This window comes from Camelus bactrianus, chromosome 15 (assembly GCF_048773025.1).
Source record: "Camelus bactrianus isolate YW-2024 breed Bactrian camel chromosome 15, ASM4877302v1, whole genome shotgun sequence".
NCBI classification, from domain to species: Eukaryota; Metazoa; Chordata; class Mammalia; order Artiodactyla; family Camelidae; genus Camelus; species Camelus bactrianus.
In genome coordinates this window covers 30,458,892-30,472,974 of record NC_133553.1, presented here as the reverse complement: position 1 = coordinate 30,472,974, position 14,083 = coordinate 30,458,892, and the positions used below count along the sequence as shown (strand labels likewise).

The 14,083-nt window shown below is 55.0% G+C and overlaps 1 protein-coding gene across 7 annotated transcripts in view; it reads left to right on the top strand.

The window, feature by feature from the left end:
* Positions 1-14,083, top strand: part of DNMT3A (DNA methyltransferase 3 alpha) — a 103,280-nt gene that overhangs the window by 22,924 nt on the left and 66,273 nt on the right. For 6 of the 7 annotated variants that reach the window (XM_010948561.3, XM_074341760.1, XM_074341761.1 and 3 more), the window contains one exon: positions 3,772-4,041. In XM_010948561.3, coding sequence (XP_010946863.1) covers positions 3,970-4,041 — 72 coding nt within the window. In that variant the 5' untranslated portion in view covers positions 3,772-3,969. Of the gene's footprint in view, positions 1-3,441; positions 3,638-3,771; positions 4,042-14,083 lie in introns of those variants that run through there. The other variant, XM_045511849.2, reaches the window with a different exon arrangement.

The following is a 14,083-nucleotide window of genomic DNA, read 5'->3' as shown; positions in this document are numbered from 1 at the left end:
ATCGCATTCGTAGTATCCTTCTCTGTGTGTAAAGTCTGTTTCCCACAGTTGTGTTTGGTTTTTATTTTGGTTGATTTGTTCTGGTCTCTGTCTTCTAAGTTCAAGGCTTCCCTTGGATGTCTAGTGGTCCTTGGTTGTCCTTTCAGGATTAAGAACAGGGAGCTAAAAAGCTGATTGGAAGCTTTGAACACGAAGGTGGGGGCTGGCTGACTTGCAGATCCACCTTGGTTGACCATTTGGACATCATTTGGATTCTGGGGTCAATATCTGTATCCTTAGGACTTTCCTCTTGCACTAATTAGATTCTCCAGAGAAGATAAAGGTCTCTGAGCCCAGTGGGGAAGATCGCCAAGGGGGCTCAACATTAGCATTTGAAATAACCTTCATCTCTTTGGGTTTGGTTTATTACTCTTGCTCATAACTGTACTAGTTGACTCTCTATGCACAGACCCTCTGGTTTGCACTCTCCAGAGAGGAAACTTTCAGACTTCTGGGGGAGGTGGACCTAGGAACTTTACTTCTTTTCTTTAAGTCCTTTTTAATTTCACACGTGCATCCTCTTCACCCCTTGTCCCAGAGACACGTGGTGCTGTCATGCCAAGTGTCCTTAAAGGACTCTGTTAGAAATCACTTTGCATGTGCTGTCTGAAATTTGCCTGTCACCAGTCTGCTTCCCAGACCCCTAAATTTTGTTGCTGGTGTCTCTTCTCTGTTCAGCACAATCTTGTGACTTTATGTCTTCTTAAAAACAAACAAACAATTTTTTGCTAAATTGGATTTAGAATGTAGCCAAATTGGGTGTATATATTCAAATCCCAGTCCTTTTGCACAACAGTTTTGTAACTGAAGCAGTGATGATGGTGACCATGTCAGTTATAATACCAGGACATTTTCATGATAGGAGTCCTCAAAAAAATTTTTTAAGTTGTTTTAAACCTCATCCATGGCCACTGTGGACGTTAGAACTATAAAGGAGAAAACAAAAGCTAGTTAAAAGTATAGAGGAAAAACTAAAAGCTGCCTGTCAAGGTGGTAGGGTTCTTGGCAAGGGTGTTTATTTGGTGGTGGTTTTGTGGTGCAGCCCTTGGCGTGGGTGAGGACGATTCCTTGGTGCCAGGAGCAGCAGGGCTGTGCTTGGCGTAGGACCGCTATGGTAGACATATGCTGCTGTGTTGGGACTGTGGGCCCGGGAGCAGGTCTCTCCCCTTGGCATGGCTGCTTGGAAGAAGAAGGATGCTTCTAAGGGCAGGCGGGAAGCACTGTGTCCAGGCCTGGACCTTGGCCATGACAGTGGGCGCTGGAGCTGTGCAGTGCATGGCCTGCCTGGATGGTGCTGGATGGTTTTAGATGACGCTGGGTGACTTTGAGGGACACTTACTGACAAGTCTGATTGATTGAGTCACATACACAATGGAACCTAGAGACTGACCTGGGTCAGCTGCGTTTGTTGTGAGGACAGTGCATGCTGCTCATATCAGGGGGTAAGTGGAGGGAGGGGAGGAGGAAAGAGCATTTCCTTTCCTCTCCTTTTCTTTCCGGGGCGTCTGCCCTCAGGGTCAACACCCTGTGACGTTCTGGTTTTCCCTCCTGTTTCCTTCCTCTTCTCACTAGCAACCAGAGGTTCTCTGAAAGTGTTTTTTCCTACAGAAGCCCCTGGATGTTTCTAGGCCTCAGGGCAGCATTGAGACAAGGATCCTTATCTGCCTCTGACTTTGTGCAGGGCTCTCCAGGGGCTCCTGAAGTTGGCCCAGCCTTGTCTGCTCCTGCCCTTTGCCCTTGGGGCCTCCAAAAGTGAAAAGCTTGGCTGGGCAGAACTAGAAGACATTCTTGAGCATCATCTAGTCCAACTGTCCCATTTTATGGTTGAGGAAGCTGAGGGCCAGAGATGCCAGAGTCAGGATGAGAACTCACATCTGCTGACTCCGGCTTCAGTGTTCTTCCCAACCAGGCTCTGCCTCTCTCAGCTTCTGCATCCTTTTGAAGGTTTTGATGTGGGGGTGACCAGGGAGGTCTGTGCTCACAAATGGGGAGGGGCTTTGAGGGGGAATCGCTGACCGAGGGTGGACAGAGGCCTCGTGGAGTTCTTGGGTGGGACTGGCTCTCTGGTGGGCTCTCGGGAGTTGTCTCTGTGGGGTGGTGTGAGGGTGTAAGTCGGGGATGCCGCTTCGTAGTGACCCCCTCAGAGCTTTAGAGTTGAGAGATCTGGATTCAGCCCTCTGCTTTGACCCTGGAACATGGACAAGTCCTAGACTTTTTGAGCCTTAGATTCAACAGTAGAGAGTAGGAATGCTAGTAGCTGCCCAGAGGAGGAAGGCCCACCACATGCTTCACACAGCGGCTGACCCAGGGGGCTGCTCTCAGTCTTGCTGTCTACTCACCTGTGTATTCAGGCAACAAATTAGAAACAGCTGTGCTGAGCTTAGACGCGTGCATTACACCTGCGATTTCTGTAGGGCTCACCTGTGGGGCAGGGAGCAGCATCAGCCTGTCCCGGGCTTTAACTGATGCCCACCCCCCCCCCCACCCCCGTGTCCTGTCCCCAAGGAGGCTCCTCCCAGCTCCAGCTCCCCATCCACACCTGCGGCAGAGCTGGGACTGGGGCCCCCGCCTCTGGGGCCCCTGGGGAGGGGCCGAGCCCGTGAGAGACCCGAGCCTGTGTCTTCTCCGGCTCCTGGTTTTCCAGGGAGCCCTGGCTGGAGGGGGATGGGAGAAGAAGTCCAGGAGGGAGGGGGAGCAGGGAAGCAGAACCGGGAACTGGAAGGGGAAGGGTGTGGGTGGGCCCAGATCCAGCCTGCCTCCCTCTTTCCTCCTCCTGCCAGTCCCCTCCCCGTTCTGGCTGGCGCACTGGAGGCGGGGGCTTGGCCTGGGCTTCTCCTAGGGGGTGGGGAGCAGGAGAACTCTGTGTCTCCGAGTGACGGGGGTTGAAGCCACAACACCCCCACCCCCAGCTGAGGCCTGCGGCATGGGCTTTGTTAGTTCACTGGCTTGCGGCCCATACCTGAAGCGGGGAGGCTGAAAAGCCCCTAAAATTCAGCCCTGTGTGTACGCAGTGCCCCCTCGAGCCCACCAGGTTCCCAGGGCAGATGGGGCTGGTTCATGGGGTTGCGGAGAGAGTGGCCTGGCATCCTCTCCCGGCCAGGGCGTCCCCTCAACAGCCCTGCAAACCTAGGCCTTCAGCCCGAGTTCAGCCGCAGCCCGAGTTCAGCCTCAGCTTTCTCTGGGCCCAGACGCTGGTCCTAAAGTGAGGTGACATTCATTTCACTACATCCTGTGACTGCGGCTCACTTCCTCCACGTGGTGGGAGCGGTGTGGGGGTGGGGGGTGTGGGGAGGACAGATTAGAAGGAAAACGTAGCTGGGCTGGGGACCTCTGGGATTTCCCAGGGGGGTGGTTGGGGTGGGAGGGAGGGTGCGGGAAGCTTTCAAAGGAAAGAACAGACGTGAATGAAGAGAAGGGAGGAGGCGGGAGGCAGCTGGAGGTCCCAGAAGTGGCGCCCACTGTGCCACAGCAACGTGGAGGCTGAGGGAGGCAGGAGGCAGCCCTGAGGGAAGCCAGGCGGGACAGTGCACCCAGCTGGCCTCAGTTTCTCCACTCCCGGGGGTGCTGGGCTGCCCGTGAGCCTGGGAAAAGGAGTCAGGTCAGAGGAGCAGGCCTCACAGGCCAGTGTGGCCCTGGGGCTGAGGGCCTGGCCCCAGGAGGGATTGGGGGGTGCCAGGTGGAGCCTGGGTTGGGGTGCTCTGCCCTGCTGACCCCTCTTCTCTTCCCCCACAGGTGGAGCCATCGGAAGCCCAACCCCACAGGCAGCCTGAGGCCGAGTTTCACCAGTTTCACTCTGCACTCACCACACTGGGATCTATGTCTAAGTTTTAACTCCTGCTGACCAAGACCACGATAATTCCTCCCCCAAAGCCAAGCAGCCCCCCAGCCCCACACAGCCCCAGCCTGCCTCCCACCGCCCAGCTGCCCGCGATGCCCGCGATGCCAGCCAGCGGCCCCGGGGACACCAGCGGCTCCGCTCCGGAGCGGGAGGAGGACCGCAAGGTGAGCAGCCGGCTCTACTGGGGACCCTCCAGCCGAGCCTGGGAAGGGAGGGGAGGGCAGGGCCCATCCCCAAGAAACACAGCTCTGGGGAGCGCTGGGGGCCGTTCAGTCTTCACACAGGGCTGTAGGGAGGATGGGCCTCCTTGTGTCAATGAGCAAACTGAGGCTTGGAGAGGTTATGTCCTGGTGGTCGGGCCCCAGGACGCAGGCTTTTAACCCTTGTAGTGCTTGAGCAGAGCTTCCAACCCCAAGTCTGTGCAGTTGTTAGGGGTTGGCCTAGCAGAGTCCCCAAAACTGTCTTCCTTTCTGCGTCAGCCTCTTATTACTTGTGTATCCTTAGGTGAGTCACCTTACCTGGTTTAGCTGCCTGTTTCCCCAGGGTGTTTGGTAGCTTCTGGGAGGCCAAAGACAAGTTTGGGGGCTCTTGATGTTAGGCCCCTTGAGGGCTCCCTCTGCCGTACAGACAGGCAGGCAGGCTCACTCAGTGCTCTGTGTGCTCAGGGCTCCCCCGTCACCGTCACCGTCACCGTCACCGGGGAGACGGTGATTTCCCGCCCCCACCCCAGGCTCCAAGCAAGTGTCACTTCCTGGCCATGGAGCCAGTGATCTCCGGCCCTGTCAGGGATGACCTCTTCACACTTCTGCCGAACTCCAGTATGGGCCTAAATCAGCTCAAGGAGATCACAGCAGACATAGGAGTCCCTGCCGGGTCCCAACGGGTGGCCTTGGAACCTCAACAAACAGTGTCCACCTGTAGGCAAAGGCCCTCAAATCCCCAGCACTTGGACTCTGTTTCCCCTCTGTCAGTGGAATGATAAACCCCACCTGCTGATCCTGGTCTCCACAGTTCTGTCTGCCTGCTCCCCTTTCCCTGAGCAGGGGAGTGGGGTATGATGCTTGGTGGTATCTGGGAGTAGCTGGGCATGCTCATGGGTCACACTATGTCTCTTTGGAACCAGAGTGGACCCCTGGCACCAGGTGTGGGGCCTCTGAGCACTCAGAGGAGTGTCCACTCTGCTGACCCACCATCAGGGCAGTTCCCAGATCTGCTCCCTGCTTACCCTCCCCCAATGCATGCTCCACTCCTTTTGGGCTTGCTCATTCATAGAGCCAGTTTCTGTTTTCTGGGTGGTTTCCATCTATTTGGTCCTTGAGGACAACCCTTGAAACAAGTGGGGCAAGGACAGATGGCCATGGTTCGCAGACAAGGAAGCTGAGCCTGGCTACTCAGCAGTGGGTCCAGATGAGAGCCTGGTCTCCTGCATCAGAGCCTTTCCACTGCTCCACTTGTGTGGGTCCTGGCTTGGACACACACATACACACAGGCAGGCATGAAGGCCAGACACCTGCCTTCTCAGCCCAGAATTCTGCAGAGTGCCACGGGATGGGGGCCACTGGGCAGGGCTCCTAGGAGTTACAGGTCAGTCCCCTTCTTTCTGATCCCACAGCCCTCTGGGCTACTCCCACCTAGGACTCAGGCAGCAGCAGACCCAGACCCTGCCGCCACAGAGTCGGGGCCACCTGCAGCCGCCTGTGCTCTTGAGTGGCAGCTGTGGCCATAGATAATGCCCTCCCCTTCTTGGGCCTGGCTTTGCTCCTTTGTTAGATTAGGTGACCCTGACCCCTCTCCCCCTGTCTGATGTCCTGACTGGTGCTGACACAGCTCCGTGTTCATGCACTTGCAGTTGGTGGTCAGCTTACCCGCCTCCCCCTGGTGGGGGCGGTGAAGACAGCTGGGTCACATTCCTCCTGTTACTGAATAGGGCTTTCCTAGGCTACAGAGCCCCCAGCTCCTCCCCTGGGGAGCAGCAGACAGGCTCTCTATCACAGCAGTTCAGGACATAGAAAAAGCACTGGACGGAGAGTCACAAGTCCCGGGCCCAAGGCCTGAGTGTGTCACTTACTGGAGATGTGACTTCAGGCCCTCCGGGCTTGCGTTTGCTCAGCTGTAAAATGGGGATAGTAACTCTAGCCATGCCTGTTTTATGGGGTGGTTGTGGAAGTCAGATGAGGTCATGGGCATGGAGTGCCCTGCAAACAGCAAAGTCTGGTCCAATTATGAGGGATTACGATTGCTATTATTATCCACCCATAGTAACTGCTCTGGCTCGAGAGGCAGCACACGCACACCCAGGCCCTGAGCTGGGTGCTGATGGAGGGAGCTGATAGACAGGGGCGGGTGCCCCTCCCCGGCCTGCACGCTGGCTCACCTGGCACACCTCCCTGGCACCTCTGGGCTGGCTCCCGCAGCTCCAGGGAGCCGCCCTGGGAGGGCGGGCAGAGGCGCTGACAGCCACCCACTGCAGCCTGCGAAAGCCAGGCCTGGGGCAGGGGTGCTGCGTGGCTGCAGAGGGGAAGATGGGCTTGGGCTGCGGCCCAAGGAGCCTGGCGGAGTTTCCCAGGGCACCTGGCACAAAGGAACTGTTGGGTGAGCCAGAGGAAGGGGTGTGGCTGCCCAGTGGCCCCTTCACCACCGGCCCCACATGCCCTTCCCGCCGCCCTCCCGGCCACGCCTCGTGTACCTTTCACTCCAGGGCTTCCTGGAGCTGCCAGGCCTTTGTTTATGCTGCGTCCTCTGCCTGGTATGCCCTTTCCCTGATTTTCTTTCCTCCTGTCTGATCAAAGGCCTGGCTTCAGTCTGCCTTGAATCACAGAGAGAACCAGCGGTTCTCCAAATGTGATCCCTAGACCAGCAGTACCAGTGGTACCTGGAAGGGCTAGACATGCCACAGCCCGGGCCCCACCCCGGCCTGCTGAGTCAGAAACCTGGGGACAAGACCCAGCAGTCCTTGTTCTCACCGGCCCTCACAGAGACTTGAGAAGTACAGTGTGGCTAACATCCAGCCCCGTGCTGCCCCTGGAGGGCAGGGCCCCAGCCACTGCCGTCTGACTCCTCAGGCCTGACTAGCACAGAGTAGGTGCTCAGGATGTGTTTTGTGGCTTGGATAGAAAGGAAGTTGAGAGTGATAAGACCTCTCCACAGGAGGACAATCCCAGAACCCGGATCAAGCCGGCAGGGGGAGGCGGCCATGCTTGTAGCCGGGACTGTAGACGTCTGGGTATGTGGTGTCCTCTGGTGTCGGGCCAGCATCCCTTCTCCCTGCAGCCTCCCCCACCCTACCATGCATACGTTGGGCAGGGAGGGCTGAGCTCTGGGGCTCTGGCTGGGGAGGGTCAGCTGGGTAAATGTGGCCACAGAAAAGGGAGGGGGAGCCGGGCAGGGAGGTGAGCAGCAGGGAGGCCAGGAGCCTTGGTCCTGACTCAGAGGGGATCATGGAGCTAGGGTGCCAGGCCTCGTGCGGAGGAGGGAGAGGGGAGAGGGAGCAGGAAAAGGGACCAGGAGCACTCCAAGCCTTGGGGCTGGTAGGGCGTCCTCAGATGCCCAAATGTGAATCAGTGCCTGGCCATGAGGGCAGGCCCCGGGCTGGGCCCCTGATCTTAAACTCCCCCTTCCCTCTGGCCTCAGAAACAACAGATGCATTGAGTGCTGACTATCTGCCAGGTGCTCTTCTAAGCTCTGTATTTGCATCATCTTATTTCATCCTTACAATTTCTCCATAAGGTAGGCTCTATTATTTTTATCACTCTATCCTATCAAAGACTAAACTGATGCTCAGAGAGGTTGGGTCATTTGTCTAAGGCCACACAGCTAGCAAGTGGTGATGGTCCTGGAATTGAAACCCAGGCTTCTGTGCCTTTCAGGCTGCCTACTGTGTGGAGGGGGATAGAGTGGACGGTGCCTCCCAGCTGTGAGGTTCCATAGTCCAATCCACGTTCTTCTGCTGAAGGTTCAAGAAAGTGTATGTAAACAAAAAGTCAGGATGGTTGGAGAAAGCTTTTCTCTGCGTAGCTGTGCTCTTACATGAGGTGGAGGTTGGGAGCACTTCATCTCCAGCAGGGGTTCACGTACACCGGCTTACATGCGTGACCATGGGTGCATGTGCACACTTGCATGCACACACACACAAGATACACACTTTTCCCTGAAGACACAGCTGGGACACATTGCTTCTTTCTCTTTCTCCTTTCCTCTCTGTACACATAGCTTCTCTTTCCTCCTCTTCAGACTTAGGTACCTTTCCAGGTACCTGGTACACAGTAGGGCTCCACAAATCTGTTGGATGAACAGAATAAACATTGCTGGAGGACCTAGTAAAGGGAAGGGGATAGGAAGATACAAGGATGAGTAAGCCATGCCTGGAGGAGGGAGGTCCTCCTTTGTGCAGGGGGAGCACAGCAAGTGTGCCCGTGTGCGTGTGTGTGTGTGTGTACATGTGTGTATGCACCCATGTACAGCCAGCGCTGTGGCTGGGGCTCTTCCCTCTTCACCTAAGTCCAACCCAGAGGCTTGGCGTGTACTGATTTCCCTTGGGTGGCGACCACTTCCTGTGCTCTGGTTCTCAAGCTCAAGGGCATCCTTGGGTGGGTTCCCCCTGGCTCCACTCTCAGCTGTTCCTCCTGGCCCACAGATCTGGTGCCCGCCCCTGGGCACGCTCTGCCTTTAGTGCACTCAGATGCCCACACTTGGCCACTCAGGGCCTGCTCTTTGCTTTATAATCATCACTATGGGGGTCATTGAAATAGCATCCCTCTGATGCACTTAAACAGTTCCAGAAAAGGTAGTTCTGCCCTCACCTCTTCAGGAACACAGCTGGTAATAACGGCGCATCCGTTTTCAGCTCAGTGGAGTCGATTAGATGCTCCAGTGTGGAGAGCAGACAGTGATGTAAGTAGTGCCCACTCCCAAGCTGACCAGGACCTGTATTTTAAGCTTCAGTTTCTCTAAGCTTCTCTAAGTTAGATGCTCTTACATGTCAAGTTTTACTTTGCAGTCAGTGCAGCCTTGAGTGGGGGTCACTTGGACTCTGGAGACAGACCTGTGTTTGAATATGGACTCAGCTGCATGACTGCTGAGCAGGGAAATGAGAGGTTTACCCGAGACAGCATGTGAGAGTGGTTAACACAGGGACCTGGCACAGCTGAAGTTAGTCTTAGAATTTATTTTGGACAATTAACTAGTTGTCTATCTACCAACCTATCAACACACTTGCGGTGAAGATGCACTGTGGCCCCAGAGACTGCAGGGCGTGGAGAAGAGTGGGGAAAATGCAGGTGAGAGTGCGAATGGTGTGGGTTTCAAGTCCCCTGAGAAGCTGGCATGTGGAAGAAGGTTACTCGTCCCAGTGTTTGCAGGCACAGCAGGCCTGTGGGCCCCTCTTCCCTTTACCCTCGAACAGAAGCGAAACTGAGGCCAGTTGCAAGATGACCTCACTCCTGATGGCAGGGGCTGTGGCCACCTTCAGAGGCCTGTGTGAGGGGCCACAGCTGGGCTCCAGGTCCCTCAGGTCCCTCATCCCCGACCAGGCTGGGGATGGGGCCCATCCTGGCCAGGAAGCTGGTGCCCCAGGGCCTAGGTGGGGAAGCTGAGCTCAGCTCTGCAGAGGGAACTGGGCTGGAGTGGGTGTCCCAGGACAACTGAGAAATGGGGGGATGCCCTTCCTTTCTGGCACCTGGGTTGAGCACTGGGCCAGGTCTTGCCCTGCAGCTGCCTCTGTGCGAAGCCACAGGGCAATTAGGGCTATTACTTATAATCACCCCACTTAACATCTAAGGGAGTTTCCTTTGTCCGACAGTTACCTCACGTAATCTTCACAATAACTCGAGGCACCCACTGTCATTATCCCCATTTCACAGATGAGGAGTTGAGGCTTCGAAAGGTTGAGAAACTTGGCAAAGGTCACATGGCTATGAAGTAGTTTAGTCTGGATTCTTTCCCTCTAGGTTGCCTAGTGAGGTGGGGATGAGACGTGGGGCTGCACAGAGCCTGATGGGCTGCTGAAGAAGTGAATGAGGGTGGGTTTGGGGGCCACGGAGGCGGCTGCAAGCAGAGTGGGTGTACTCTATCCCGACCCTCAGCACAGCGTCAGGCACTTGTGTGTCTCTGTGGTGTCTCTCCTTCTGAATGAAGTTCTCTATTTGCTTGTCTTTATATCCAGTACACAGTAGGTGTTCAGTAAATATTTTGGGGCATACCCGCGGGCCTGGCCTCATGGTGGACCTAGGGCCACAAAGGTGGGCACAGCTGGGCTGTGCTGGCCTGGCTGCATGCTTGGGGAACTCTGGAAGGCAGTAGGGCCCCTGCATGGTGCACAGGGCCTGGGAAAACCCACATGTGCAGGTACCTGGGAGCTGGGGGGCCTTGGAGAGGCCGCTGCTCTTCAGGAGAGTGACCTTTTGGAAGGGATGGGAGACCTTCATCAATAATTATAATACAAAACTCACCAAGCAGTCAGTGAATACTTGTTGAATAATGTTGATTTGTTGAAACAAAGTCCTGGTGAGCTTTGGGAGGTGACGGAGAGCACAAAAGGCAGGGGCTTTGGGGGGCTGTGTGGAAGCCCCTGCATCCCCAGCGGCTCCTGGTGCCCCTGCCCCGCCCGCCTGTCTTCCTGCAGCACGCCCTGGGGTGCAGCCCTCTGCGAGCCTGGCCTGGGTGCACCGGTCTGTGCGTGTGTGAGCGCGGTGTGGTCTGCAGGTCCTGTGTGCCCGTGCCCCTGTGTGCCTGGTGCTCAGGCGGCCCAGAGGGGGCCTCCGCCTGCCAGAGAAGCCAGTTTGTTTCACTGAATTCCACGACCACAGACAGGCCCTGGGAGGCCGGCCAGCCAGCTGGCAAAGGCTGTACGTGCTTCTTGTCCCAGGGGGCCCGGGCAAGTGGCTGACTAGATCCGGCAAGTTCATCCCCTCGACTCACACACCAACTTGAGACATCTGCTCAACGGATGCTGGGTCCGGAGCATCCGGTGTATGTTCTGAAGGGAGCACGTACGTCTAGCTGTCTGTCTCTGGGTGAGGGCCTTGGGGGACGTGTCTCTCTTAGGGGGTGGGTCCCTGTCTAGGCATGAGGCCCCTGAGACACTCTGTGTGGATGTGTGCATGTGAATGCCAGTGTAACCTTTACCGTCGCTTGCCTGCCTGCTCATGGTCTCTGTGTGTGTGTGTGTGTGTCTATGTCTGTGTCTACGCGTGCACACACCTATGTCAGTAGCATACGGTGTAGTGGCATGTTGCTGTGGAAAGACCCCTGGGCTAGGAATCGAAGGACTTAAAATTGGGTTCTAAAGGCCTCCCTTCCTGGCTCTCTGATCTCTGAAAGTTAGATAATCACTCTGAGTTTCAGATTTCCCGCCTGGGTAATGGGAAAAAATAATGCCAGCTCTGCTTTCTGTAAAGTGTTAAGAATGAAATGAAATAACGTATGTGAAAATGCTTTGTTAATTACCACATACTGTACAAATGAGAGATTATTATCGTCATGGCCCAGCTCATCAGAATGAGAAGTTGTATGTGGCTTAAAATAATCCATCCAGTGAGCTGTGTTAAAATGTAGGTCAAATCATAGCCTCAGAAGTTGAGAGAGGCTGATGGTAACTACCTAATCTAACAGGCCACCAAATGTGAAGGGGCTTTGAAAGCTGTAAAAAGTTACATAAATGTAAAGTGACATGATTATGTTTAAGCCTAGAAGATACATTTTAGTCATCCTGTTTCCTGATTTGGAGTTTTAAAGATCTGAGCAGCACTGGAGTCTCCTACCTGGTTGTACTGGTGCAGGTTTGTTGATTTTTACAGGTTGCCTCTCTCTGTGTGTATGGACACGTTTACTGAGCACCTACTATGTGACAGTCACTCATCAAGTATTTTGAGTGCCTGCCCTGTGCCAGAGCCTCCCTCTAGGCACTAGGGATGAATGCCAAAGTGAATAAGACATAGTCTCTTCCCTCGAGGGGCTTGTAGCCTGGCTAGAATGATCGCTGGCGGTTTCAGCACTGGATTGTGGGCACTTGGATTGTGGGCGCTACAGGAGAGGGAGGACACATGGACTCCGTCTAGGTAGGATATGGGAGGAGGGACCCAGGGGAAGGGAAGTGAGGTTGGAAAAGTCAGGGCTTGCTGGCCAACCTGAGGAGACGGTAGTCAGGGCAGAAGGAAGGGTCTATGCCAAGGTCCCAGGGAGGGAAGCATCCTGCTTTTGCACCTGGCATGGTCAGTTTGTGATGGGTTGCAGGGCAGCAGGCCAGATCTTAGGGGCTTCCTTCACCGGGGCTAAGGAGCTTGGCTTGATCCTGCAGGGCCCTGGGAGCCCCCTCAGCAAGGGCTTAAGCTCTGCAGAGTGACATAATCAGCTTTGCATTTTGGAAAGACCATGGAGCCCCAGTGTTCCCGAGTATCTCACTGCAGCGGGACCAGCCAGATGTTGGGGTTTGTCTGTAGCCGTGAGTGATGGCTGCACATGCGGGGCGGTGAGCTGGGATCTGCCTAGGGACAGGGAGGGAGGCTGGGGAGGGAGGGAGCAGAGGAAGTTAACAATTCTTGAGTGACTCTCACGTGTCAGCTTTCCACATATTACTTCATTTAATTGTTATAGCATTACTGTGAAGTAGATATTACCCTCCCCGTTTTATAGGTGAGGAAAGCGAGACTCAGAGAGGTTCAGTAGCTGGAAGGGACTAGTGAGTAAAGAGCAGAGTGAAAGCTCAGCCTGCCCCCACCCTCTCCAAAGCCCATCTCACTAGACTTTCTGCCCCATGCCTGCCGCCACCCACTGGAAGGACTGACTAATTCAGTCCCCTCACTTGACAGATGAGGAAACCAACCTGGTCTCAAATCTGTTCCTGCTAAATTTGTTACTGTTTTCCAGCTGCTCCAAGTCACTGTGGATCAGATTCTTCCCTTTCAGAGTATTAGTGACGCCTCCTAGCTCAGTGCTACTTGCAGATTTGATAAGCATATTTTACATTCCTTTGCTCAACCCATCAGCAAAGATATTGAATGAAATAGGCCCCGTGACAGATGCGAGAATGAACCCCTCGATACGCCTCCTTGAGGGGCACGGCCCTGAGCCATCTGCTCACCCTGCTCAGTGTATCATCCCTCTCACTCATGGGTGTGAACGTAGGCAGGCCCAGAGCAGAAGGTATTGCCGCCTTCCTTCGCCCTGCATGGCACTACACCTTGGAAGAATGACATGTTGGCAAAAAAGAACGTGCATTTCACAAAGTTGTGCTTTAGGACTGGATGGAAAGTGTTGGCTGGAGTCGCTCAGACTTGGGTGCGTGTCCTGACCTGAGCTCTCATGGAGAGTTGGTTTCCTAAGCACACCCCAGGGTACCTGAGACCCGGGTGCTGAACTGGGCATTGAGTGCTGTGCCACACACACACACCCCAACCCCCTGGCCTGAGGAACAGGCTAAGTGTGCGGCCCTGGGGGCTCCCTGTTCTCAACGTGCGAGGACCTGGATAGGTGGTGTGGTGTCAGGGCCCTCCACCCCTTCCTCCTGAGAGTGCCGCACTGAATTAAGTTCAACAGGGAAGATGTGCTGAGCATCTCCTGTGCAGAATACATGTGTGGCTTAAGGTGAGGAATGACAGCGAGTCTCCAGATGGCACAGGGGTGGCCTATCAGGGGCCCTCAAAGACTTTCTCCATATGCCAGTGGAAGATGGGGCTTGCTGGGCAGGTATCTTGGTTTTAGTGTGGCCTAATAACCATGCTTCCTTAGTGCTGATCTGTGGCTTTGATTGGCTTTCATGTCTCTGATTAGTTCAGAGTAAAAGTTAGAAAAGCAAGTGGATCTCTCTGTAAGAAATGCAGTTCATTAAAGAAATAGTTCATAGCCCAGAATTTCTGGGTGGTAGGAATCTTTCCAGACTCCATGGCTGCCCCAACTGGTCCTGACCCACCTCAGCACCCCTCTGGGCTGCAGCCCCGTGCATTATGGCCCCATGGGCCCAACCACCAGGAACAGTCAGAGGCTCAGCCAGGTCTGGCCTAGTGCTCTCTGGGCAAGCATAGGTAGGAGGTGAGCCTCCTGCCCCTGGGGAATATGTAAGTCCTCTCATCTGGGGACATGTGGAAAACCCTCTAAGTGCTGGGCCTGCTCTTGGCTCTGGGAATTCAGCAGTGAACAAAACAGACAAAGGGATAAACCATTTGTTCATCTGTCTTCTTAAAAACCTGAGAAGCAGGCAGAAAAAAAAAAAAA